The following is a 24328-nucleotide window of genomic DNA, read 5'->3' as shown; positions in this document are numbered from 1 at the left end:
ACTTTTACCATATCTATAGAATATATATATCTATAGAATATTCTGTATCTATAGAATGTTAGAATTGCACATTCTAAAACTGCTACTTTAAACTCATCAACCAGGTTTGGACAGACAACTAGGCGCAAGTACAACATAGCTGATCTATTATCTACTGATTATACTCAATCAGAGGAGTTCTGTTAACTGTTAAGAATATCGGGTTCTTTCAACTTTCTTTGGCCTCCTTTTCCAAGTCATTGATCATACTGTATAAAATCCTTTGTTGTAAGGTTCCAAAAACCATCTGGAGAAATGTAGATTACAACAAAATGCTTAAATTGACCAATTGATGTAGTTCAAATCTTAGAGTACATTAATTGAATGCAGTATTATTTTATATACGATTAAGAAAAAAAAATCTACCAATTAGTTGTAAGATGCCGTTGACTGTGAGATGCATTTCCATTTCAGAAATGTTAAAATGAAATGTTTTAAAAAAAGTATGTCTTAGAATTGATTAACTAAAATAGTGGTTTTAAAATTTCCACTTGTAGTGTTATTTCCATGCTAATATACTATTGGGCTATAACTTTAATTTATCAACCAGTAACTCTCAACAATGGAAGTTTGGTTTCTAAGCCCTGTTCTTTCTTACTGACTTTAACCGGGTAAAACAAAGGGTATAGCAAATCCAGGATTGGTTCTCAGTATAGACATTAATTTAAACTCTTCTGATTGCAGTTTATCATTTACTTATAGATTGCGGTGGCTCATTCGATCAATATTAACTATAATAAATAACAATAATAAAATAAACAACTTCGTTTCAAAATTGAATTCCATTCTGAACTCTCTCAAGGGAGGTCATGGATTATTTAAAAGGAAATCACTTGAATAAACATCGTCTAAACATAAAACAATAGAGAAACTATATAAACTCATCTAGGCTGAAGAAACAAACAGAAACATTTAGTACTGGATTAACCCATCTCCCTGGACTGATTTAAAATTAAGAGGAAACACTAAGTTACCTTACTATCCAAAATGCCATTTCTTTCAATTTTAGAGCAGTGCTATCCCCCGTGTAATTTAAAATTTTCTAGTAGCTAACCAAATTTAAAAAGTAAAACAACAGCAAAGACAGTGAAATAATTTTAATAATTTAACTCAGTATATCAAAATAGTGTTTCAACATGTAATCAATATAAAATAAATGAGGTGGTCTTCGATATCAGGTGTATGATTTACATTCGCAATACATCTCAATTCCTACCAGCCACATTTCAAGCGCTCAATACCCCCCTATGGCTACAGTATTGGGCAGGAGTAGTCTTTGAGGACTTCAGTATTAGCTGATTCTTTACATTCTGAGTTTGAGAATTTCTTTTATGTTACACGCTGCGTCTAAGGTGCTTAGAGATCTGCGAAGCACAAGATTATTTTACTCTCGGTCCGTTGTGATCCAAGACTCCACAGCATTACAACCAGCGAGGGAGGAAGGCAATGGGACACCCTGGCGCCCAGGAACGTGTCTTGGAGGAGGGCCTGAGCCGCTCCGAGAAACGCCCGGCGCAGCGGCTGTGAACACAGCGTTGGAAGTTGGACTGCGAGACAACTCGGGGGCTGCCTGGAACCCCGAGTCTTTTCCTGGGGCGCCCTGGAACACCAGAACCGGACAAAGGGAAAGTGTCCTCCGAGTTGGATCAGGGACCCGCTCCTGCCGGCCCAGGGCTGCAGTGCTGGCCGCCCGGGTAGCCTCCGCCGGTCACTGAGAGGTGGGCGGCGGCCTGAGCCCGGAGGTGGGGGAAAACCCTGCCTGCGTCCTGCTGGAGAAGCCTCCCAGGGGCGCGCTCACGACAGTGACGCCACGGGCGCGAGGGCGGCAGGGTGGGCGGAGAGGAGCGGCGCGCACCGCCCCTCGGAGGCGGGGTGGGCCGCGGTTCCGGAGGGCCGGGGCGGGGCTGGGTGCGCCGGGGAGTCTGGGCGCAAGCCGGCGGTTTCGATTAGTACGGGGACTTGCGGCTGCAGAGCAGGGAACGGAGCTGCGCTGCCCGGAGCCCGGCGGCGAGGCGGCGGGGGCGCAGGCGTGTGGGGTCCGGCCGGCGGCCGCGAGGGGGTGGAGAGGCGAGCCGGAGCGCGGGGCGACGGCCGCCCTGCCCACTGAGTCCAGCCACCGCAACGCCGGCATCCGCGAGCGCGCCCAGGCCAGCGCGCGAGCGAGTGCGTGCGGGCGGGGGCGCGCAGGCCCTGCCCGCCCCTTCCGCCCCCACCCCCCTCCACCCCTTCCTCTCGGCACCTTTCTCTCCACTTCTGCGACCCCGCGCCGGGCGCCCACCCTGTCCTCCTGCGGGAGCGCTGTCCGCTGCGGCGGCCGGAGCGGGCCAGGCCGGGGGATGGCGCTGCTGGACCTGGCCCTGGAGGGAATGGCCGTCTTCGGGTTCGTCCTCTTCTTGGTGCTGTGGCTGATGCATTTCATGGCCATCATCTACACGTGAGTGGGGGGCAGCGGGAGGAGCCCGTGGCGGGGGTCGAGGCCTGGGGACAGGCGAGGGTGGGAGGAATTTCGCTTTGGAGGGGATTGGGATCGGATGGGGGTGGAGAAAGCTAATTCTCAGACTCTTCCTCGCATTTCCTCTCCCTTTGCATCAGCTGGGGCGGGGGGTTCATTGGAAGAGAAAAGTGGCGAGTGAGGGGATGGCTGGGCTTCAGGCGACTGCCCAAACAGGGGAAAGGAGACTATGCTCTTTTTACGTGTTAGGTGGAAGGTTGCTTGCTTGGTTTGATTGTGTTGGGGATTCGTGTGAATTTTCATCTGGGCCAAGATGTATGGTGTATTGTGTTTTGTTTTGTTTCTTTCCCTCGACCTGGGCCACGTTTCTGTTATGGTGATGATCGTTTCCACTCTTCGGTGAGCTGCACACAGCCACCTGGAGACCTCCCTGTGGATTTTCTTCTTCCTGGAAGAGCTCTGTGTCCTTAGATAGGTGTGAAGCACCTGTCCACCTTGAAAAATGTCCACCAAATCTCTGAGCTGGCGTTGTAGCCTTGAGTCATGTCAGCTTGTACATTTCAGTGTGGTTTTCTTTCCTTTTTTTTCCCCAATTCCTTATTTATTATCTTGTTTAGATGTGCCCCCCCCCTTTTCATTAGATGCCTTTCACTGGGGACACAGTGGCGAGCACGACAGAATTCCTGTCCTCAAAGATCTTACATTTCAGAAAGGACAGACAGATAATAAAATTCCGAATAAGGTTATTTCAGATAGTGATAAAGACTATGAATAAAATAAAACCGGGTAATGGATGAATATGACATAGAGTGTGTAGCTGCTTTTGATATTTCAATTGTTCAAATGTCTCTAAAATGAAGGAAGCCTTCATGAGGATATGAAAGAATTGGCATAGAGCACATTACTCTTGGATTCACTGGATTTTTAGCCACCCAAAAATGATGGTGCATAGTGATCTTTACCCTCCATTAGAATAGGGTATATGTTAGTAGAAGAGAGGGGAGAACTTTAAGAAATTAATTACTTATAGTTTTTTTTTTTCCTTTTCACTACAGAAAAAGTGTGCTTTTTCCTTTTGGAAATGCTGCATTTTATTAGTATAGTGTGGCATTTCCTGGTACTGGAGAAAGATGCTACATTGTACAAGGCATACTGATATTTCTTTGAAGATGAAAGAAAAATGCTTCTTGGATACTGTTGATCTTAGGTTTTGGAGTTTGTGAGCTGTAGGCACTGAACATTCTGGAGTTCATTTTAAATATATGAGTTCTTAAAAAACAATTTTGTCACTTTTTCCAATCATAAAACATGCTTACTATATAGAGCATTTAGACAGTACAGAGAGGAAGAAAGAAGAAAGTTCAACACACACACCAAAACTCCATTACCTGTCAACCTTTTGTGACTATCCTTCCAATTATATTTCTGTGGGGGGAGGGAGGTAAGGAGGGAGAGAGAAAAGGACCATATTATGGTTGTTCTTTCACCAGCCTCAAAATTCATCTATTTTTTTTTTTTTAATTCATCTATTTAATAAATACTTTCTGGGAAGCTCTTTTGTATATACAAGGCACTGTTCTAGGTGCTGGAAATAAGATTGAAGAACAATACATCCAGGGCCCCTGCTCACATGGAGCGTCCATGTAAAATGTCTTGAGTAATTTTCTCATGTCAGTAAATGTATGAGGGACTTCCCTGGTGGCGCAGTGGTTAAGAATCCACCTGCCAATGCAGGGGACATGGGTTCGAGCCCTGGTTGGGGAAGATCCCACATGCCGCGGAGCAGCTAAGCGCATGTGCCACAACTACTGAGTTTGTGCTCTAGACCCCGTGAGCCACAACTACTGAGCCCGCATGCCACAACTACTGAAGCTCACGCATCTACAGCCTGTGCTCTGCAACAAGCCACCTCAGTGAGAAGCCCGTGCACTGCAACAAAGACCAATGCAGCCAATAAATAAATAAATAAATAAATTTTTAAAAAATAAAATAAATGTATGATCTCTCCATCATTTTTAATAGATGCATGACATTTTTGTTTATGAGGTACTAATATGTATTCATTGTTATTATTGATGGGCATTTAGGTTATTTTCAATTTGTCAGGATTACAAACAACATGGTGATGAATTCATATGCTTACATCTTTGAGAGATGATCTCCTTAGTTTACATTCTGAAAGAGGAATTATTGGCCCAGAAGTGGTGCACATTTTAAACTTTGTTACATATTGCCCTATAGGAAGGTTGTATCTATTCATAGTCCTTGTAACATTGTATGATGGTCCCCATTTCCCCTTACTAAGTATCAGGCTTTTTACTGTTTTCTGTTTTTTATTTTCATTTCTTTAATTACTAGTTCCATTGAATGTTTTTCATATATTTAATACTAGTTACATTTAGTTGTAAATTTCATACTCAATCTTTTGCCTGTGCTGCAATGTATTGCTGTGTTAATCTTTTTAATAGGAAGATTGTTCTTCTGTGATATGTTGCAGTTTTTGCCCAGCTTGTTTTGTTTTGTTTTGTTTTGGTTTTGGTTTTTTTTGTCTTTCAACTTTGTACATGTATTTAACGTGGAGAAAAAGTGTGTACCTGTGTGTTTTAGGTAGTCTTTTTTTTTTTTCCTGACTCTGGTAAAATTTTTTATCTTCTCCATTTCCCCCAACTATTATATAGTAAGTATCTGTTTTTCTTTTAGTATTTTGAGTTTTCTTAGATTTTTTTTTTTTACACTTAACCCTTACAAAGTGTACCAGTATCCACTGTTTTAATGAATGAAGTATTATTACCTTTATTACCATATTACTGGCGAGGCCAGCCCCTCCTTATTCTTTTGCAAATTTTTAAACTTTTTATACATTTTTACTTAAAAATGAACTTTAGAACTTTTTTTTTCAGACTCTAAGTAATCTTGTATTTAAATTGGAATTGTTAAATTCACAGCTTGATTTGAAGAAAGTTGACTTCTTTCAACATAGGACCATGATGGATCCCCTTCTCTCTATGATGTATACATAATGATAAAGTCACACTTCTTTCACACTGGTGATGTAGCTTAATACTTCAAATAACCATCTGGGAATGTTTATACTCTTAGGCTGTGACAACTCCAGAATAGTTTTAAGTTATTTTGTGCTTCATGATAAACTGCAGAATTTTCTTAAATACTTTTTTACTTAAAATACTTCTAGTTTTTGAGACTAGTACAAACTTTAGCTTAGTTAAGATACTGTAGAGTCTTTGTATTTCTTTTCCAATGCCCCGTAAAGTTACCTTTTATATTGACAGTAACAGGATTCAGAAAAGTTATGTGAAAATAGAATAAAGAAAATGCAATTAGTTTATAACAGATGAGTAGGAATCTTCTATCTTTCTGAAATGGATAACCGAACATAAAGTAAATAATCAACAGCTTAATTTATGTATAAATTAAATCTTGCCTTTTTAAAAATTAAGTTCCTTTCATCTCATCCCACCATCAAAATTATTTACATGTTTGATTTGATTCCTTTCTTATTGAAGTAAAGATACTTCCCAATTTAATGAGTTGTTTTCAAGCAGAGCCCTAAGGTTTTGTCCTCTCCTTCTCTCTCTGTATTTAGTAAAATTGCAAATTTGATAATCTCCACATTTTGACAAGCAAGGTTAAAGAACATTGGCAATGATACTTTGGTTAAAATATTGTGCTAAGTATTCTGTATTTTATTGAAGAATATATTTTCTGAACAGGTGTTCTGTGTCCTCTCAAATCCTTTTTAAGTGAGGTAAAGTATAAATAAAATAATCATATATTGGTCCTCTCCTAAAACCTTGTGCCTGCAACTGGTGGAAATGGAGCCTATTTTCAAAACCTTATATGGCTCCATATCTGGTCGTCAGATTAAGGAGCATAATCTGTGAGCTACTAATGTTTAAAAATGTTTAAGTAATACAAACATTGTAGTGAAATTGCTGAGAAAAATGATAAAACATTCTTTTTTAAAACCAGTGGTTAGTTTTTAAAAATTAAATACAGTGTGTAATGGTATCTAGTTAATTTAGATTCAATGTTCTGTTGTATTGTAACTTCTTAAAATGAGATAAAGAGCTAAGTATTGGCCTGTATTTTAAAAATGGAGCTGAATGTGATTAATACGGTGAACAATTGTTGTTCATTGAAATTTTTTGCTCCAATTTCATAAATATCTTACAATTCCTATAAGCCTACAATTTAAAAAATTGAAATGATTTATAAACTAGAGAACCATTATTTTCAATATTTTCTGCTCACTGGTATCTCTACCTACTGCTTTGCTCCTTTCCAGATTTAGTATCGACTGATGCCTAATCATTTCATAACATATTTTATTTAGATGGCAGACATTTGTGGGATTTTGCCTATAATGTCTCCCCCTCGCCCCCCCCATGGCTTGCGGTATCTTAGTTCCCTGACCAGGGATTGAACCTGGGGCCCGTGGTAGTGAAAGCGCGACTCCTAACCACTGGACTACCAGGGAATTCCCCTATAATGTTAAAGATAACATTCAGATTAGAGCATTTGAAATTCAGGGCTCTTATTTTGAAGATTATTTTTTCCTAAAACAAAACAAAACAAAAAACAACAACAAAAAAAAAACTAATGATTATATCCTCTGTAGGCGGAGTTGGTTAAGTGATCTTTAGGGATTTTTTTCCTTTTTTGAGAGCTTGTATGGTTTGATAGCTTGGGGGCTGCTCTTTTCTTCCCTGTTTAGCTGTTAGGAGCCATACTGCTAGATAAGAGTAGCTAAGCAAGACACCTTGCTTTTTTCTCCTCTCACTCCCCCATCCCTCTCCCTCCTTGGATTTATCATTTTTTCCCCTCTACACATTGTATCCTAATGTTTAGTGATAGGCTTTATCTTTTCTATTAATTGACTGGAGGTGCCAGGGTACAGTGGAAATACTTCTTGTATCCATAAATATTAACTGCCCTCTACTAAAGCAGAGGTCCTTTTCCTGAAGATTTTTTCTCAAGTTAATTCTGCCTTTCCTAATTTTTCTAGTATAACAACTTTTATACCTGCTGCACAGCTTTTGAATGGAGTTTAAATACTCACTGTATCAGGATAACTGTGATAAACTTCCTGTTAGAAAGTAATTGTGTTTTTAATGTGAATTTTAGCATTTCAAATATTATTTTTAGATAACATGATTTTTTTTTTTGCCTTAAATTCATCAATACGTTGATGTTCTGAGCCTTAGTAGAATGTAAATTGAGAGCTTATTTTCTGGGTTTATTCCTGAGGATGCACTTGGACTTTGGACAGATCTTGATCAGTCAGGGTTATTGCTACCAGAACCATTTTTGGGTGCACGAATAAGGCAATTGAGCCCCTTGAACCTGAGCCTGGAGTAGATACAGAATTGGGCTATATTGTGATAGCTTTAAAAAGCTAAAAGGAAATTGTAATTCAGTTTTAATATTTAGTGATGATTCTCTTGATTCATCATTCCTCCCTTTTCCTACCTACATTATTAGTTCAGTACACGTTATCTCTGCCCTAGATTATTGAACTCTCTCTACTCTCTGGTGTCTTTACCTACAGCTTTGCTCCTTATCTACTTTATTTTTCTTATTGTAACCTAATCTTTCTGGTGCAGTAATCTTGGATCATGTGCTTAACATCTTACCATGGTTCCCCACTGCCTTCAGGTTAAAATTCAAATTCCTTAACAAGACATGTATAGTTCTGTAGGAGCTGAGCCATCCCCTGTGCCCGTTTCTCCAGCAACACTGAATTACTGGCCTTCTCTTGAATATGCGATGTAATTTTCTTTAGAATTCTCTTTCCTTCCTTTTTTTCCCCTTCTCTCCCTCTTTCCCTCCCCTCCTTCCTTTTTGTTTTACTAACTCCTACTCATTCAAGTCACTGTCGACTTTAGCTCTATATTGGAATTGGCACCCCCTCTTATGTCCTTCCACAGTATCTTGAATTTACCCATCTAAACAAATAGGTGTTCCGTTGTCTCTTTCCCCACTTAGATGATAAGCTTTTGAGGGTAAGGAGGTGTCTTTGTTTTTTTACATGTTTATTTATTTTTTATACAGCATATTCTTATTAGTTATCTATTTTATACACATTAGTGTATATATGTCAATCCCAATCTCCCAATTCATCCCACCACCACCACCACCTGCCGTCACTCTCCCTGCTTGGTATCTATATGTTTGTTCTGTAAGGGATATTAGAGTAAACTCGCTAGTAGGTTCGATACAAAACTGGTTAATGTCTTCTGAACTGTAAGCCATAACCTGTGGGACTTTTGTTTCTACTGGGGAGAAATGACATCTCTCTTTACCAGTGAAAGATCTAATTTTTAAAAAATTTTTAAAAAATCTAATTTTTAAAAAAATAAATTTATTTATTTAATTTATTTGTTTTTGTCTGCGTTGGGTCTTTGTTGCTGTGCGCAGGCTTTCTCTAGTTGTGGCGAGCGGGGGCTACTCTTTGTTGTGGTGCGTGGGCTTCTCATTGCGGTGGCTTCTCTTGTTGCAGAGCGTGGGCTCTAGGTGCACGGGCTTCAGTAGTTGTGGCACACGGGCTCTAGAGCACAGGCTCAGTAGTTGCGGTGCAATGGCTTAGTTGCTCTGCAGCATGTGAGATCTTCCTGGACCAAGGCTCAAACCCGTGTCGCCTGCATTGGCAGGCGGATTCTTAACCACTGTGCCACCAGGGAAGTCGCAGCATGTGTCTTTTTGAATTATGGTTTTGTCTGGGTATATGCCCAGTAGTGGGATTGCTGGGTCATATGGTAATTCTATTTTTAGTTTTTTAAGGAGCCTCCATACTGTTCTCCTAGCTGCTGTATCAATTTACATTCCCACCAACAGTGCAAGAGGGCTCCCTTTTCTCCACACCCTCTCCAGCATTTATTTGCAGATTTTCTGATGATGCCCATTCTGACTAGTGTGAGGTGATACCTCATTGTAGTTTTGATTTGCATTTCTCTAATAATTAGTGATGTTGAGCAGCTTTTCATGTGCTTCTTGGCCATGTGTATATCTTCTTTGGAGAAAGGTCTATTTAGGTCTTCTGCCCATTTTTTGATTGGATTGTTTGTTTTTTTAATATTGAGCTACATGAGCTGTTTATATATTTGGGGATTAATCCACTGTCCGTAGATTCTTTTGCAAATGTTTTCTCCCATTCTGAGGGCTGTCTTTTCTTCTTGTTTATAGTTTCCTTTGCTGTGCAAAAGCTTTTAAGTTTCATTAGGTCCCATTTGTTTATTTTTGTTTTTATTTCTATTACTCTAGGAGGTGGGTCAAAAAAGATCTTGCTGTGATTTATGTCAGAGAGTGTTCTTCCTATGTTTTCCTCTAAGAGTTTTATAGTGTCCAGTCTTACATTTAGGTCTTTAATCCATTTTGAGTTTATTTTTGTGTATGGTGTTAGGGAGTGTTCTAGTTTCATTCTTTTACATGTATCACTCCAGTTTTCCCCTCACCACTTATTGAAGAGACTGTCTTTTCTCCATTGTATATCCTTGCCTTGAGGAGGTGTCTTACTATTGTATCTTCAGTGCTACTTGGCACTCAATTACAGCATGCCGAATGAATGATCTTTGAATTCTTTCCAGTAGTAATGGTGGGATTCTTGCTCACTCATTAACTTAGTGTCATTTGGCCATTGTGATTTGAGGTAGATGGACAGAATTTGGGATGCATTTAGTGGCCATGATCTTTAATGAAATTAATTGGACCAAATAGAATCTTTATCTCACTATTTCTAACTAATCGTGGTTCAGATAGAAACAGGGCCATATCAATAACATGTTCACCCACAAATTATTTGTTAGATTTGAATTTTCCCCCCCAAGGTTTTCCAAAGGGAACCTGTCGTGCCATCATAATCTTTACACTTAGATCTGCCCTTTGGGAAATGCAAAGCCATTAGTTGCTGTTAGCAAAATACCTTGATCTATTTATTTCCCATACACTAGGGCTGACTCTTGTCACCAAAGGGTGAGTGAGTGGAGTTTCTCGGGGAGGGAGGGGGAGCAAAATTAATAAAGATCTCCTCTTTGTTTTTTATGGTGATGGAATCTTTTGTGTTTTGTAGTGTACAAGTCTGTTGTCCATTGGAAATAGTTTGTGTTTTCCTATAGAGCTAACTCACTATTGGTTGTTCTGTGTCCTCTGGGGAATCTTGTGTCTACAAAGTTAATGTAGCACTAGGTATGCTTTGTGTTGCTGATGAAGCCCATTTTGCTGCAGTACCATTTTTGACAAGATAAGTGCTATATGGAAGTAACATTATTCATGACACGTACTGATTATTAAACACAGTAACAGCCTTCCAGGACACAATCATAGCTAACAACAACAGAAGCCTTTTATCATTGGGAATTGCTGGCATGGACTATATGAAGTAGGGGATCTGCTGATCAAGCAATCAACTTAATTTTACATGAAGTATTAGCAACCTTGATGGCATGGAGCAGAGGAGAAAATTCCCAATGTCAGATAAGTTGGTTCAGCTGAATTGCACAGCACAGTCTGGGACTGTTGAGCAAGGTGAACTTTGCCCTCAAGGAATCCATATTCTCCCTTAGAAGCTTCTAGGGAAATTCTTGTGCCTCACTTCTGGGAGGTGTAACGCTGTCTTCAGGTTGCTGCAAGGGGCTGACAGAAGGGGACGAGCACAGCCAGCCCTCTCCCAGAAGTTTCCCTTCATTCCAGGCCCCCCTCCCACTCAAAACTCAATTCGAATACAAAACTGTACAATAAGTCATTTTAAAATGGTGCAAACCATTAAATAAACTCTTGAGTAGGGGCAGAGAGGAGACTGAAAGATTTGAAAGATAAAACAATTAACTAAAATGACGGAAAAGACAGTAACAATTTTAGAGACTGAGATGTTAGGAAATAAAAATCAACTAGGAAGAACAAGGGCATCCTATCAGCTCACAAGTTGAAAACCCTTATGCAGAGAGGCAATGAAGATTCATCAAGCCAAAGCAGCCATAAAGTCCAGCAGAATATTCCTGAATACTCCTTACCATCCCTTGGAGTTCTTTGAAGTGTTCCCTGAATAGATGTCCTTCTAGCTCACAACGGAAAGCAGGACCCTGAAGGCCTGTCTCTCTTGCCCGTGATTCATCTCTCGTGACCTTTTAGACTGAAGTAACTCTTACTCTGAGAAAGCACCTCAGATGGTACCTACCCTTCTGTTCCCTGTCCTTGCAGCTGGCAGGTACAGCCCTGCAGCAGCTTGCTGTGAGCATCTGCCCCTCCCTGTCTTTGACAGTGACATGCCTTAATTACATGAATTTGCTTTTCTTTTTTTCTTTTGACTCCAGCTCTCAATTTCAAGTGTAATTTAGAAATAATTCCTTGGGAAAATGACACGTATTGAAAATTTACCCTGCTTTCTTGTCTTCCTCAATTGCTCCCTTAGTTTCAGGATCATTTTATTCTTCAAAAATGAAGCCAATCAAAACCATTGGATAGTATATAAGAGGGTCATTCCTCTTTTACCTAATGTGTTCCTGAAAATGTAATAAAATCAAATTTCTGAAAATCGAATGGACATACATGTTAGGAGGGGAGATTCTGTTTCAAGAGAACTAAGAAAAGTATTAAAATCCCAGACTGTGGATCTGCTGGTCCTGGTGCCTGGACATGCTGCCACTGACAGAGAGCTTGCCGGGTATTAGGGGCTGCGGGGAGGGGCTTTCTCTCAGGCCTGGACCCCCGGGAGGAAGGCTGCATTGTAGTCTTTGCTTTGGGGACTGTGTTAGGCATGGTGATTTAATGGTCAGCAAAACAGAATACAGTCCCCTTTTGGAATGCCTCAAAATATCTTCATGAGAGACGGTGGTATTGATTGGATTACATAGTAACCAGTAGTTGCTTTGTACATTGTACCTGCTGCATTGTGGCAATTATCTTGCCTCTGCCTCTCAGCTCTGAGGGTGACAGTCTCTCCCTCGAGCAGAGCCAAGGGAAGGGGGGGATTCATGTGGCTACAGAATCCAACACTTTGAGCCAGGCTCTGAGGATAGAGGGATTTCGAGAAGCCAGGACTATGCAGCACCTCTGCCCAACTGAGAACCCATTTAATAGTCTTAAAGGAGAGCTCACCTAAGAAAACAGTAACAGGTCATTTTGGGGCAATAATAATTTGGGACATTTAATGCCTCTCACTCTCATACTTGCATTGTTTTTATACTTTTGGATGACGCCTATAGAACTTTAAATTGGTTCCTAAATTTTGAGTGTAATTTAAACCTTGAATACAATTTTAGCTTAAATATTGACTATAATTTAAACTTTACATTAAATGTTTTATCCCATTTTTTTTTTTTTTTTTTTTTTTTGTGGTATGCGGGCCTCCCTCCGCTGTGGCCTCTCCCGTTGCGGAGCACAGGCTCCGGACGCGCAGGCCCAGCGGCCATGGCTCACGGGCCCAGCCGCTCCGCGGCATGTGGGATCCTCCCAGGCCGGGGCGCGAACCCGGTTCCCCTGCATCGGCAGGCGGACGCGCAACCACTGCGCCACCAGGGAAGCCCCTATCCCATGTTTTGACTTATTCTGTTTTAACCATGATTTGAGACTTTTGATGATTCCCTTTTCCCCCTTTAATCTTTCTTAATACATAAGAGTTGACTTTATGTTTAAAAAGAAAACCAAGCTTTGTGACCACCTAGAGGGGTGGGATAGGGAGGGTAGGAGGGAGACACAAGAGGGAGGGGATATGGAGATATATGTATATGTATAGCTGATTCACTTTGTTATACAGCAGAAACTAACACACCATTGTAAAGCAATTATACTCCAGTAAAGATGTTAAAAAAAAAAAAGAAAACCAACATAATGGTCTAATCTTTAAATATATATGAAATAATCTTTAAATCTATGAATTTCCAGTCCTTCCTTTTTGTTTATATGTCACATCAATGTTTGATATCTCTAAATCTCTTATCAGAACTATGGCAATTCAGAGAAGTTACATTTAGTGGAAAAAGTCCTTAAAATTAGCAGTTTTTGAAAAAAATTACCAGTGATAGCTATCACTGAATGTTTACTTTGTGGCTTAATCTCATCTATTTCTCGCAACTATCAATACTTTATGAGGTAGGTACTGTTATTCACACTTTAAACAACAACAACAACTTGAGATAAAGAAGTACCTTGCCCAAGAATACACAGCTATTAGCTGTGAAGCTGGTACAGATATCCAGGCAGTCGCCCTCCAGCCCTGGCTCTTAAACCAGTATGCTATATACACTGCCAGTGATAACCTAAAAATAACCCCAGAAGTAATCCATAGGGATAGGGTAATCTGTATGGGAATTTCTCCAGTTGCTATGAATCTTAAGTTTCTGATAACTGGCAACATTTAGATCACTAGGGAGAGAGCCCCTACTTTCTCTCTTCTACAACCCTTCCCCATTCTCGTGCCACCTGTATGGCTCCTTACAGGCTCCTTGTTTTCCATCCATCCCATAACTGCTGATCTTTCTGAGAGTTTCCATCTCAGCCCTCTTCTGTTCTTACAGTAATCTAGCCTTCCTAGGTCCGTGACTTTCAACTTTGCACTTTGGAGTCACCGGGGAGGTTTTTTGTTTGTTTGTTTGTTTTTAAAACAAAAGCATGCTGCTGCCTGGGTCTCAACTCAAGAGATTCAGATTTATTTGGTCTGGGCATCAGGAATTTTCAAAAACAAAAACTCCCCTGGTGATTTTCATGTACAGTCAAGGCTGAGAACAGCTGCTCTAGGCAATTTATCCACAGGTGTGGCCTCTACCTACTTACCTCTTGGTTTCACTTAATTCTCCATTACAGTTCATCACTTCGTTATCTTGCCCCTTGCCTTCCCTCATATCAGTCTGCCCTGTTATCCTGTATCCATCTCATAATTTACAGCTTCTCAACTTTCAGAATCTTGCAGAGGTAATCACGCAGCCACGTGGATTGGTACTACTACACATTCATGGTCTCAAATCTCAGCTAAGCCTACGCTGGTATCTGGCAATACTTTGTTTCTGTTTATAGCTCTGATACCCATGACTGGCAGCACCTCTTCTAAATCTTCACCATTTTACCTTCATTCTTGTCACGTTACCTTCACTCCTACTTCGCACTGTGGATCCTATCATGCCATTAATTATTTTTATTTTTTCTCTGTTTACCTTTTGACTAGCTCTTTCCCCTGACCATATGTACTCAAGGATTAAAAACTAAAAATAATTAAAAATTAAACTTAAAAACCCTTCTCCATCTAGTTACTCTTTGGCTCTTTTTCACTGTCAGGTTTCAGGAGAAACTAGTGTTTATTCACTGTTATCACAGCTCACCTCTCATTCATTTGCTTCTTAACCATTTTTATCTATCTGCCCCTTGCCCAGAGTACTCTGAGGTCACCAGTGTTCACACATTCTAGTGGACATTTCAGTTCTGTGGACTCTTCAATCCAGTGGACATTTCAGTTCTTATCTTGTGCTCTCGACAGCATTCAGTGTTTTTCTTTCTTGAACCCTTTCAAAAAGAAAACAGCCCAGCCAAATAAACCCTTCTGTGACTTCAGTTTCTTCCTGGCTCTCTTTCTACTCTCCTGGTCACTCACTCTTGGTCTCCCTCATGCATTACTGGTTCTGTAATATTAGTATATTGATCTGTGGCCACCTGCTAATGGCATGCTCCACCTGGGAGAGCTTATGTATTTACCAAACTGTGGGTGACTCCCATGTTTTCATCTCTAGACTAACCATACCTTCCAGCTCTATTTAGCCAGCCATTTTTTACTCTTCATTTATTTAACATTTTTAAAAATTGTGAACATACTATTGTGTTGGACCCTAGAGACTTGACAGCCTACTGTAGTGTGTCTTCAAGTGTGGTTCACTGCTAGCCTGCCTCAGAATCATTTGAGATATTTGCAAAAATGCAGATTCTGGGGCTCTGGAATGGTCCAGTAAGTTGTGATTTCTGCCTGTGGGTGTTTTGTATACTAAACGTTAAAAAAAAAAAAAACAGGAGTCTCCTGGCCTGGAAATTGTCTCAGAGCAGTAAGCTGAGGCAATTGGAGGACTCGCCTCATTCGTTTTTCATGTCTTTGGAATCACTTCTTTACCTGATATTCAGTATCTTAAAAAACATTTCCTATTTTTTGTCTGCTTTTTTTGTTTGTTTGTTTCAGGTGGGAGAGTAAATCCAGTTCCTGCTTCTTCATATTGTCCAAAAGTTGAAGTCCTGAGGCATGGGAGAGGGGAAGCCAGGGGTTTTTATACTTATGTAAAGTCAGAGACAAAGTTGCAGACTGTTTGTAATAACCCAAAGCTGGAAACAACACAGAAGCCCATCAACAGAAAGTAGATAAAGTGTGGTATATTAATACAAGGGATACTCTGCAGTTGTGATACTGAATGAACTATAACTAACTGTACCAACAAGGATGACGGTCACAAACATGGTGTAAAGTAAAAGCAGCCAGACACAAAAGAGTATGTCCTATGGGCTTCCATTTAGATAAATTTTAAAACCAGCAAAATTAGTCTATGGTGTTTGAAGTCAGTATGTGGTTACCTTGAGGAGAGGGTAGTTAGTAGAAGGGCACATTCATGAGCTTCTGGGGTTCTGGTAAGACTCTGTTTCTTGAGCTGGGTACTGCTTCCATGAGTATTTCACTTTGAGAAAATTCATTGAGCTGTGTACTTACATGTGACTTTACTATATGTGTTACGTATCAAGAAAAAGTACTCCCTGGCTCCCCTACAAAAAGGTCAAGGCTTCAAGCCAAATGCACGATGGGAAGGTAGAAGTGGATTCCCAGCATAGCAGCTGAAACTGAGAAAGTGCTGTACCCAGGATCCTGCAAGAAAGCAAGTTACCTGATCAAGCTAAGGTTGGAAACGGGCACCCACAGATATTGGGAGGAGGCACAAATGAGAATTTTTTTAAAGATCCTGTGATATAGTTGCGCTTATGATGATTATGAGTAGAAATTTCAGATATAGTACTTATCATCAATTCGCTTCACTGTAAACCTGGAGAGGGCTTCATTGTTGTTTGGCAGGTCAGCCTATCTTTGATAAAATGCTGCATTCTTGATATGAAAGGATAGGAGGTATACCTATATTAGCATTTGAAGTAAAATGTCTTAAAAAAATTAAAAAATAAAGTTAAATGTCTTAATGAAGACAAAGGGAAGAAGGGAAAAACAGGATCAATGCTACACTGTTTAGCACAGTTTAAATTAACATTGTTTTTCATCTAAAGCCTCGCCAAATGCAGTGTGTTAGTGGGCTAGGTTTTTCCATAATTGGTCATCACCTCACATGCATGTTTTGTTACAGTTTAATAGCACTTAATGAGCATACAATGGGACCAGTAGATAAAAATTACTGTGATTTTAGACTTCTTATTCTAGCCTCCATGTCTCAAACCCTTTCATGATTTCAATGTCGTTGCCTCTCATTCTCTCTGTGCTGCATTCTGGATAATTTCTTCAAATCTAGATTCCAGTTCTCCAGTTGTCTTTTGAACTGTGTGTATGCAGCTTCTCTATGACCTGGCTATTGAGTTTCTGATGTCAGTGGCTGCCATTTTCGTTTCTAGACATTGTGTAGTTCTTTTCATATATTCGTGGTCACATATGATGGTCTCTCTCGTTCCATCTCTTAGGTTTTGTTCAAGCAACACCTATAGTTTGCATTCTGGGTTCCAAACCCAAGTGGTTGGGTCTTCTCCAGGGAGCCTTCTTGCTTTTGTTCCATTTTACTTCGGACTGAATCCAAGATAGGCAGCATCCCCATCTTCCCTCTGTGGTCCAGAAGTTTTCTACTTTGCCTGTAAGAGATTCCATATTTATTCAAGGTTCTTCAGACAGATTTACTATCATTCCTGTCTCAGGCTTGTCACCATTTCTAGGTCACTAGGGACCAACAGATGGTCCCAGTGCAAGTATTATCTCCAGCACTACTCACTCAGGGGTTTCTCCTCATTTCTGACTTGGGACGCTTTCCTTTTATTTTTAACAGTTTAGTCATAAATTGAAAAACATGCTTTTAGTGTGCTTGTATTAAGAAGGAGGAGAGAAAATTATAAATATTATGTAAGAATTTCATTTGTGTATGTTTTGGCTTGAATATGCATTTTTAAAAATCTCTGGAAAGATAAGTAAGAAACTAATAATGCTGGGGAGGTGGTGATGGCAACAAGACAGATGGGGGACAGGAGTGACAGGGAGACTTTTTTTATATGAACCTCTTAATATTTTTAGTGATTTGAACCATGTGGATGCATAACTGTTTCAACCAATTAAATATATAATATAAACTTTTCCTTCTGGCAATCTAGATGTTCTGTACTGGGTGGATTTCTCCAGACATCTAGTCTACTATTTTGTTAGAAATGGAATAGTGGTCATATTTGTGGTTATATAAATTTTAGGTCATGGTTTTACCTCTTTCCAGCCCTCTAGATGAACTCTGTAGATCAATATTTTCCAAACTATCTGTGGCAAAGGATCAGTTCATTAAAAGTTTTCCAATCTGTCATGGATTGATACTTTGGTAAACTACAGTGAAAATAAATGACTGACCATATGCTTGGATGGCATGGCAATGTCAAAGTGCTATAAAAGTTTCTAAATGCTTTCTCTCCATTTCTTTTCATCATTGGCCAGTAAAAAGCAACGTGTGGACCACTGCCACACTGAACAGCACTGCTGTGGATGGCGCTCATTATTTTCTGGCGTTTGATGTTATGGATGAAAAATTGAGACCACACTGTTCTTTAAATTTTTTGTTGGTTTAAATTTTTTTCCATTGTAGGTAGTAACCTGCTTTTCTTTCCATAAAGATGCATTCTGGCAGCAGTCCCCAAGCTTTTTGGCATCAGGGACGGGTGGAAGACATTTATTCTCATGGATCGTGGGTGGGGGAGGGGATGGTTCAGGCGGTAATGCGAGCGATGGGGAGCCGCAGATAAAACTTTACTTGCCCATTGCTCACCTCCTGCTGTGCCGCCTGGTTCCTAACAGGCCTTGGACCGGGGGTTGGGGACCCCTGTTTATGGCCTTATCTGAAACATGAGATGTTTGCTGCAGCACACCCCTGCCTTAATTAGGGGAGTGAGCCTGTGGCTAACTTCTGTGGATGATGGTACTGGTGTACTTCCAGAAATCACTCATAGATGAATAGTATATTTCACTATGCATTGATACTGGCGTTTCCTTGATCTTCTAGAAGGGTTGGTTTTCATGCTATTAAGTCCGGGCCGCCATCTGGCTGCCAGCAACTGTAAGATGCCATTGATTTCAAAGATGTTAAAATGTGGAAGAATGTGTCTTAAAATATCCTGCAGTTGGCCCCGTGATTGTCCCAGCCTCTAATTACTGTTGAGTGCTTGGAGACTTGCTAATGAGAAGGAGGGAAGACGCCTTTGGTGACTTCCTTTAGAAGCTTCAGCACTCTGCTGAAGGGCAACTCCTCTTTTTATCGTGACAACCTGACATGAACTGGAGCACATTCTCTCTTCTCTAATTGGCATGGCTTCCCCCGTTAGGAGCCCTGTGCTTCGTTCCGCATGGGATGGAGCAGCGCTGAGAACCTTGGCCAACTTATCTGTGATTTGGTGGCACTGGTATATCTTTTAGTGTCCTTAATAGGCATTTCTGTCATCATTGGGATTTTTTTTCTTACCTTCAGTTTCCCTGTATTCCATCCCTGCCATTCTGAGACTGTGAACATTGGGAGTTCTGATAGTTATCCCATTTTCTTGCTTGCCATGCAGGCTGGCTCGGTAGTTCTTTCAATCAGTGGTTGTGTGGACTGTTTGTTATAGAAATTTCTCAAATTTTTCTGGTTACTCTTCCATATTTTTCTGGTGCCAATAGGGGTTTTTTTTCCCCTGCTATGTTTATAGTTCTTCGGCCACCTTGATGGCGATTTGGGAGGAGGGGCAGTTAATGTGTGGGCTAACACTGTCATTTATTTCTTCAGCCGGTATTTATTGAACGCCTGCTCCAGGCCTAGCACTGTTCTGGGTTCTGAGAGTACAGCAGTAAACAACAGTCTTAAGCTTCAGCCTTCACTGGAACATTCACTCTGCTTAGTTCTGGTTTTTCTCAACTGGAAGCTTACCTGGTTCTACTTTCTTTCATTTTCAGATATCCCTTTCGAAAGATGCCAATTAAAAAAAAATTCAGTAATTTATTGGTAGCTTGATACATACTTTATATAGATTTGGCCCTAATATATTCTCTAGAAATGTATGTTAACATATGTATCATTTGTTTTTTAGCCGATTACACCTAAACAAGAAGGCAACAGACAAACAACCGTATAGCAAGCTCCCAGGGGTGTCTCTTCTGAAACCACTGAAAGGAGTAGATCCTAACCTAATCAACAACTTGGAAACATTCTTTGAATTGGATTATCCCAAGGTAAGTACAGTGTTGTACTCATAGAAATGGGCTAGACCATACTTTTTTTTTTTTCTTATAATAAACACTTAGAAATTTTGACACTGTATCAGGTGAAGGTATTAAAAATGCATGATGATGTTGACTTCATCATATTTATGCTCTAGTAGTAGTAGTAGTAGTCGTAGTAGTAGTAGTAGTAGTAGTAGTAGTAGTAGTAGTAGTAGTGGTGGTGGTGGTTGTGGTTGTCATCACAGGACAGAAACGGGGTTGAGGAAGGGGTATAAATTCCTTTTCTAACTACCTATATGTCAACCTGAATTAGAAATCCCTGAATAAAGCTCCTGGAACGCAGACAGTGTTAAGTGCCCGGTAGTTTGAGTATGAAAATCTTGTTCCATGAGAGTCGCAGTGAAAGTGAGAAAGCAATATTCAGTGGTCAGAAATGGGATGCGGGACAGCTAGAACTAATGATAGATCCCCTTGAGAATCTGACTTTTGGGGTTAGAATTAGTGGTAAGGTGGAGCTTCATCAATACCGGATTTTTCACAGGGAGATCAGCTCGGTGCTTTGTGACCACCTAGAGGGGTGGGATAGGGAGGGTGGGAGGGAGATGCAAGAGGGAGGAGCTATGGGGATGTATGTATATGTATAGCTGATTCACTTTGTTATACAGCAGAAACTAACACACCATTGTAAAGCAATTATACTCCAATAAAGATGTTTAAAAAAAAAACACCTAATTTTTGATTTCTTGATTTTTCTGGGTTTTAATACCTAATTGTATTGCTTATATCTTTTATCTATATAATCTGTTTATCTATAAACTCAATGTACTTCCTTCCTTGGAGACTTCAGTTTTCTTGAGATGGGAATATTCTTTTTATTTCTTCCCCTTAGTTTCTTAGGAAAACTTAATATTCCTTAATTTTTGTATTTAGTTTTATGGCAGCTTTTCCAATTGCCTATTTGAGACGCTGCTTTTGAAATCATGTTCTAGCAGTGGTAGATTACTTGTGAAAATATGTCTAAATTTCTACCTGCTTGATTTTCAGTCCAGTTTAATTTTCCCTCTGTGGTCTCTACTCACTTTCCTCAGTTTTTACCATCATTGCCTCAGTTTTTCCATAGTTTTTGCCAGTCGGAGACTCTTTCCTTCCTATTTCTTTAGAACAATGTCGCCCAAGTAGTGAGAAAGAAGATGACATCTACACACCACACTTCTCATGGTGACTGGTTTTCATGCTGTTATTTCTTTTCTTTTAAGAAGAAGAAGACACAGACGTGGTAGCCTTAATTCAGCTCTTATTCAGTATGTAGACATGAGTATCATTCAGTTATTTTTTAGGGTTGCTATATTATTGCTTTTGGAGTTTTGGAGTCTAGGCATTTGAAGCTAATTTGTAGCAGAAAATTATGTATTTCTTCTACTTTGTGTGTGTATATATATTTAATAATTTTAGAGATCTGAATCATATGCATGCATTATCTTCAATAAATTAAATATATAATTAGAAAAAAATAAGAAGATTGGTACTTGATTTTTTTTTTAAACTAAAAATGCAAAAAGTGGCCTTTGATAATTCAGGAAGGATGAGACAAACAAAATTAATTGTAAAATAAGCTTTACAGTAAGAAAAATGGAAGTTTTTCAAGCCTCACCTTATATAAGTAAATGTAAAGGAGAATTTATTTTTGTGAATGAAAGAATATTTTCATTGATTATGAATAAATTTCAGAGCATAGGGTGGAACCATATGCATTTATCCTTGTGAAACTTAATCTCACAAATTTCAGTTTTTTAACCATCATCCAACCCTTTCCCCTTTCCCTATTCAACCACTCTTAAAACTTAGTTATGGAATTTTTATGTTGCTGCTCTTGTGAGATAATAGTCATGGAATTTAAAATGGTTTTGGAAGTTAGTGTGGGTTTAAAGAGTTTCTTAAAATAACCCCAGGAACATATGTATCCATTAACTATGAACATTTGGGATGAATCAATAATTGATTTCTTCTTCTGAATGAAGTGTTTTTTTTATACAGTTTGGAATTATCTCCAGAGCTCTAGTTTTTCACTTAGTTCTTTTTCCACTTAAGTTATGTCATTAAGACATTTATTTGGTTGAGGAGAAAGCTGTTTTGACACATTACAAAAATGAATAACATTATATGCAAGAGATTGTTTTCATTCTTTCTTAGTTCATAATTTTATTTTCTAATTACAAAAGAATTGTTAGCTGCTTAAAAGGAACATTTAGAAAGCAGAGCAAAAGTGCAAAGTACCAGCAATCTAAAGGGAAATGTTGATCTCACCGTACTGTATTTGCCTTTTAAAAGACCAAAAGCAACGGCAGTTCTGCAGGAGACTGAAGTTAAACCACTGAAATCGCACCAATCTGAGTGTGAACACGAGTTGTTTGTGTCATCAAGGAGGCCTGTAGTCATGAAATGAACATTTGTGTTACTGCCAGGCCCAGCACACTTTAATATTCTCCATTTGTCAAATGTGAACATTGTTTTATAAAAGTATGGAAACGTTTTTGTTCTGGATGTAACTCTCCTCTGTTGTTTGATTTGGAAACTTATAGGCCATTTGGAAATATGTATATAACATATTGAAATTCTAAAATTTCATTTAATTTTAGACATGTGCAAGAAGATTTATTACTGACACTTGTTCTGAATTTCTAGGTTTAAAGTTCGGTGAGACTATTATTATACTAAGTGCCCTGAAAGATATCTATGCTTTAAATATCTTGTAAATCCACCTTATATTGATATTTATTCCTTGGGGAAAAAAAATTCTTGGAAAAAATATAAGAATAAAAAAAAGAATACGATTCATTTTTCACAAAATCGAGTAGTCATTTGGCATCAGCATAGAAGAAGGCATTTAGGTAGAAATTCAGCCATAGTAGGAGGATTCAGTAATCTGCATCTAAAGTGTCTTGATGGCTTTACTTTAGTAAATTCTGGCCATGTGAAGAATTTTTAAATGAATGATCAGAGTTATTAACAGAGTGAGGTTATGGTAATTGTGATTTTCTTTTCTTTTTTGCAAATATAGAATGGGTTTAAAATGTCATAAGTCCAGTGCATACTTGGATACTTTATTGTCCCTGATGACAATAAAGAATTTAAAAAGATTGAAAATAGGTTCAATTATTGAAAGATCGGCACAATACATGTAATAAAACTACTACATCTGAAAGATTAGTGTTTTACCAAATAAATTTGAAAAATCATGTAAACTACCTAGTTCTTGAAAGTAAGTAAGTGTTTGATATAACTTATCAAAACTTTGAATTCAGAGCAGTTTTCTTACAAAACATCTTCCTTTCACTCAAAGGAAGCATCTATCTTTCATTCAAAATTTACCCTAGGACAAACGTATTAACTTAACAAATCTATTCATCATCTACTCAGTGCCAGAGAATGTTCTAGATATTTGGGGTCTAAGTCCATCCTGTTGTAGAAATTATATTCTGCTGTAATCCAAATATCATCATAACATTTTTCTTTAAACGTGTGTAATTTATAAATAATTCAAGATATTCCTACTTGATATGCAATATAATCAATTAATATATGTTGAAATATTTTTTCTATTTTAAGAGGATATTTTATGTGGTTTAGTATGGTAGAGTTTACATTCCTAATATCTACAGTGCTGAATCAGGAGATTTTTTAATATTATATATCTAAATTGAATATTATTTATGTATCTAAATTTATTCATAAAAGCAAAGTAGCATTTATAATTATTGCAGTTTCAGATATTTAATTCTTAAATATCAAAGGACCGAATACCAGTTTACGGATTGTCTATACCTCTCTTATACTTAGCCTTTTAGTCATTTCAGTGTTTGAAAACAAGGGAGAGTTAGTCAGTTTAGCTATTTGTATAGCAAGCTTACTAAGATGAGGCTAACCTCATCTAAAATACTCTGGGGTTATTTCTAGATTTTATGTATTCATTACTGTGCCCATTCATAGTGGAATTTACTATACCTTATATCTCTTTCAGGTTTATAAATGTTTTCTTGAAATATTTTTAAAGCATAATATTTTTAATAAACGCTGTATTTTTGAACACATATTTATGCCTAGTTCTTTTGATAGTATAAAAATATCTGAAAAATTATTTTTGTGTTAGCTAAGAAAACTTTTAATCAACTTAATATCTTATGTTTTACCAATTGCAGTGTAGTCGGAGTGATTTAACTATTTAAGTACAGAAATTCCTAGCAAATTAAATGTTGATCAAACTTAGAGATTCTAGCTGAAAAATGAAGATTCTTGGTTAAAATCTAATACTTTAGAAAACACTTGGAATACTACCTCCAATTTGGCATAATTTTTTTTTTTTTTTTTTTTTTTTTTTTTTTTTTTTGTGGTATGCGGGCCTCCCTCTGCTGCGGCCTCTCCCGTTGCGGAGC

General features: G+C 38.8%; 1 protein-coding gene across 2 annotated transcripts in view; it reads left to right on the top strand.

Moving 5' to 3' along the window:
- Positions 1–2139: 2139 nt before the first annotated feature.
- Positions 2140–24328, top strand: part of UGCG (UDP-glucose ceramide glucosyltransferase) — a 38105-nt gene continuing 15916 nt past the window's right edge. For both annotated transcript variants that reach the window (XM_028493646.2, XM_007116573.4), the window contains exons 1-2: positions 2140–2473; positions 19766–19907. In XM_028493646.2, coding sequence (XP_028349447.1) covers positions 2376–2473; positions 19766–19907 — 240 coding nt within the window. In that variant the 5' untranslated portion in view covers positions 2140–2375. The remainder of the gene's footprint in view (positions 2474–19765; positions 19908–24328) is intronic.

The sequence above is a fragment of the Physeter macrocephalus genome, chromosome 9 (genome assembly GCF_002837175.3).
Source record: "Physeter macrocephalus isolate SW-GA chromosome 9, ASM283717v5, whole genome shotgun sequence".
In the NCBI taxonomy this organism is placed as follows: domain Eukaryota; kingdom Metazoa; phylum Chordata; class Mammalia; order Artiodactyla; family Physeteridae; genus Physeter; species Physeter macrocephalus.
This window is presented reverse-complemented; position numbering and strand designations above follow the sequence as displayed.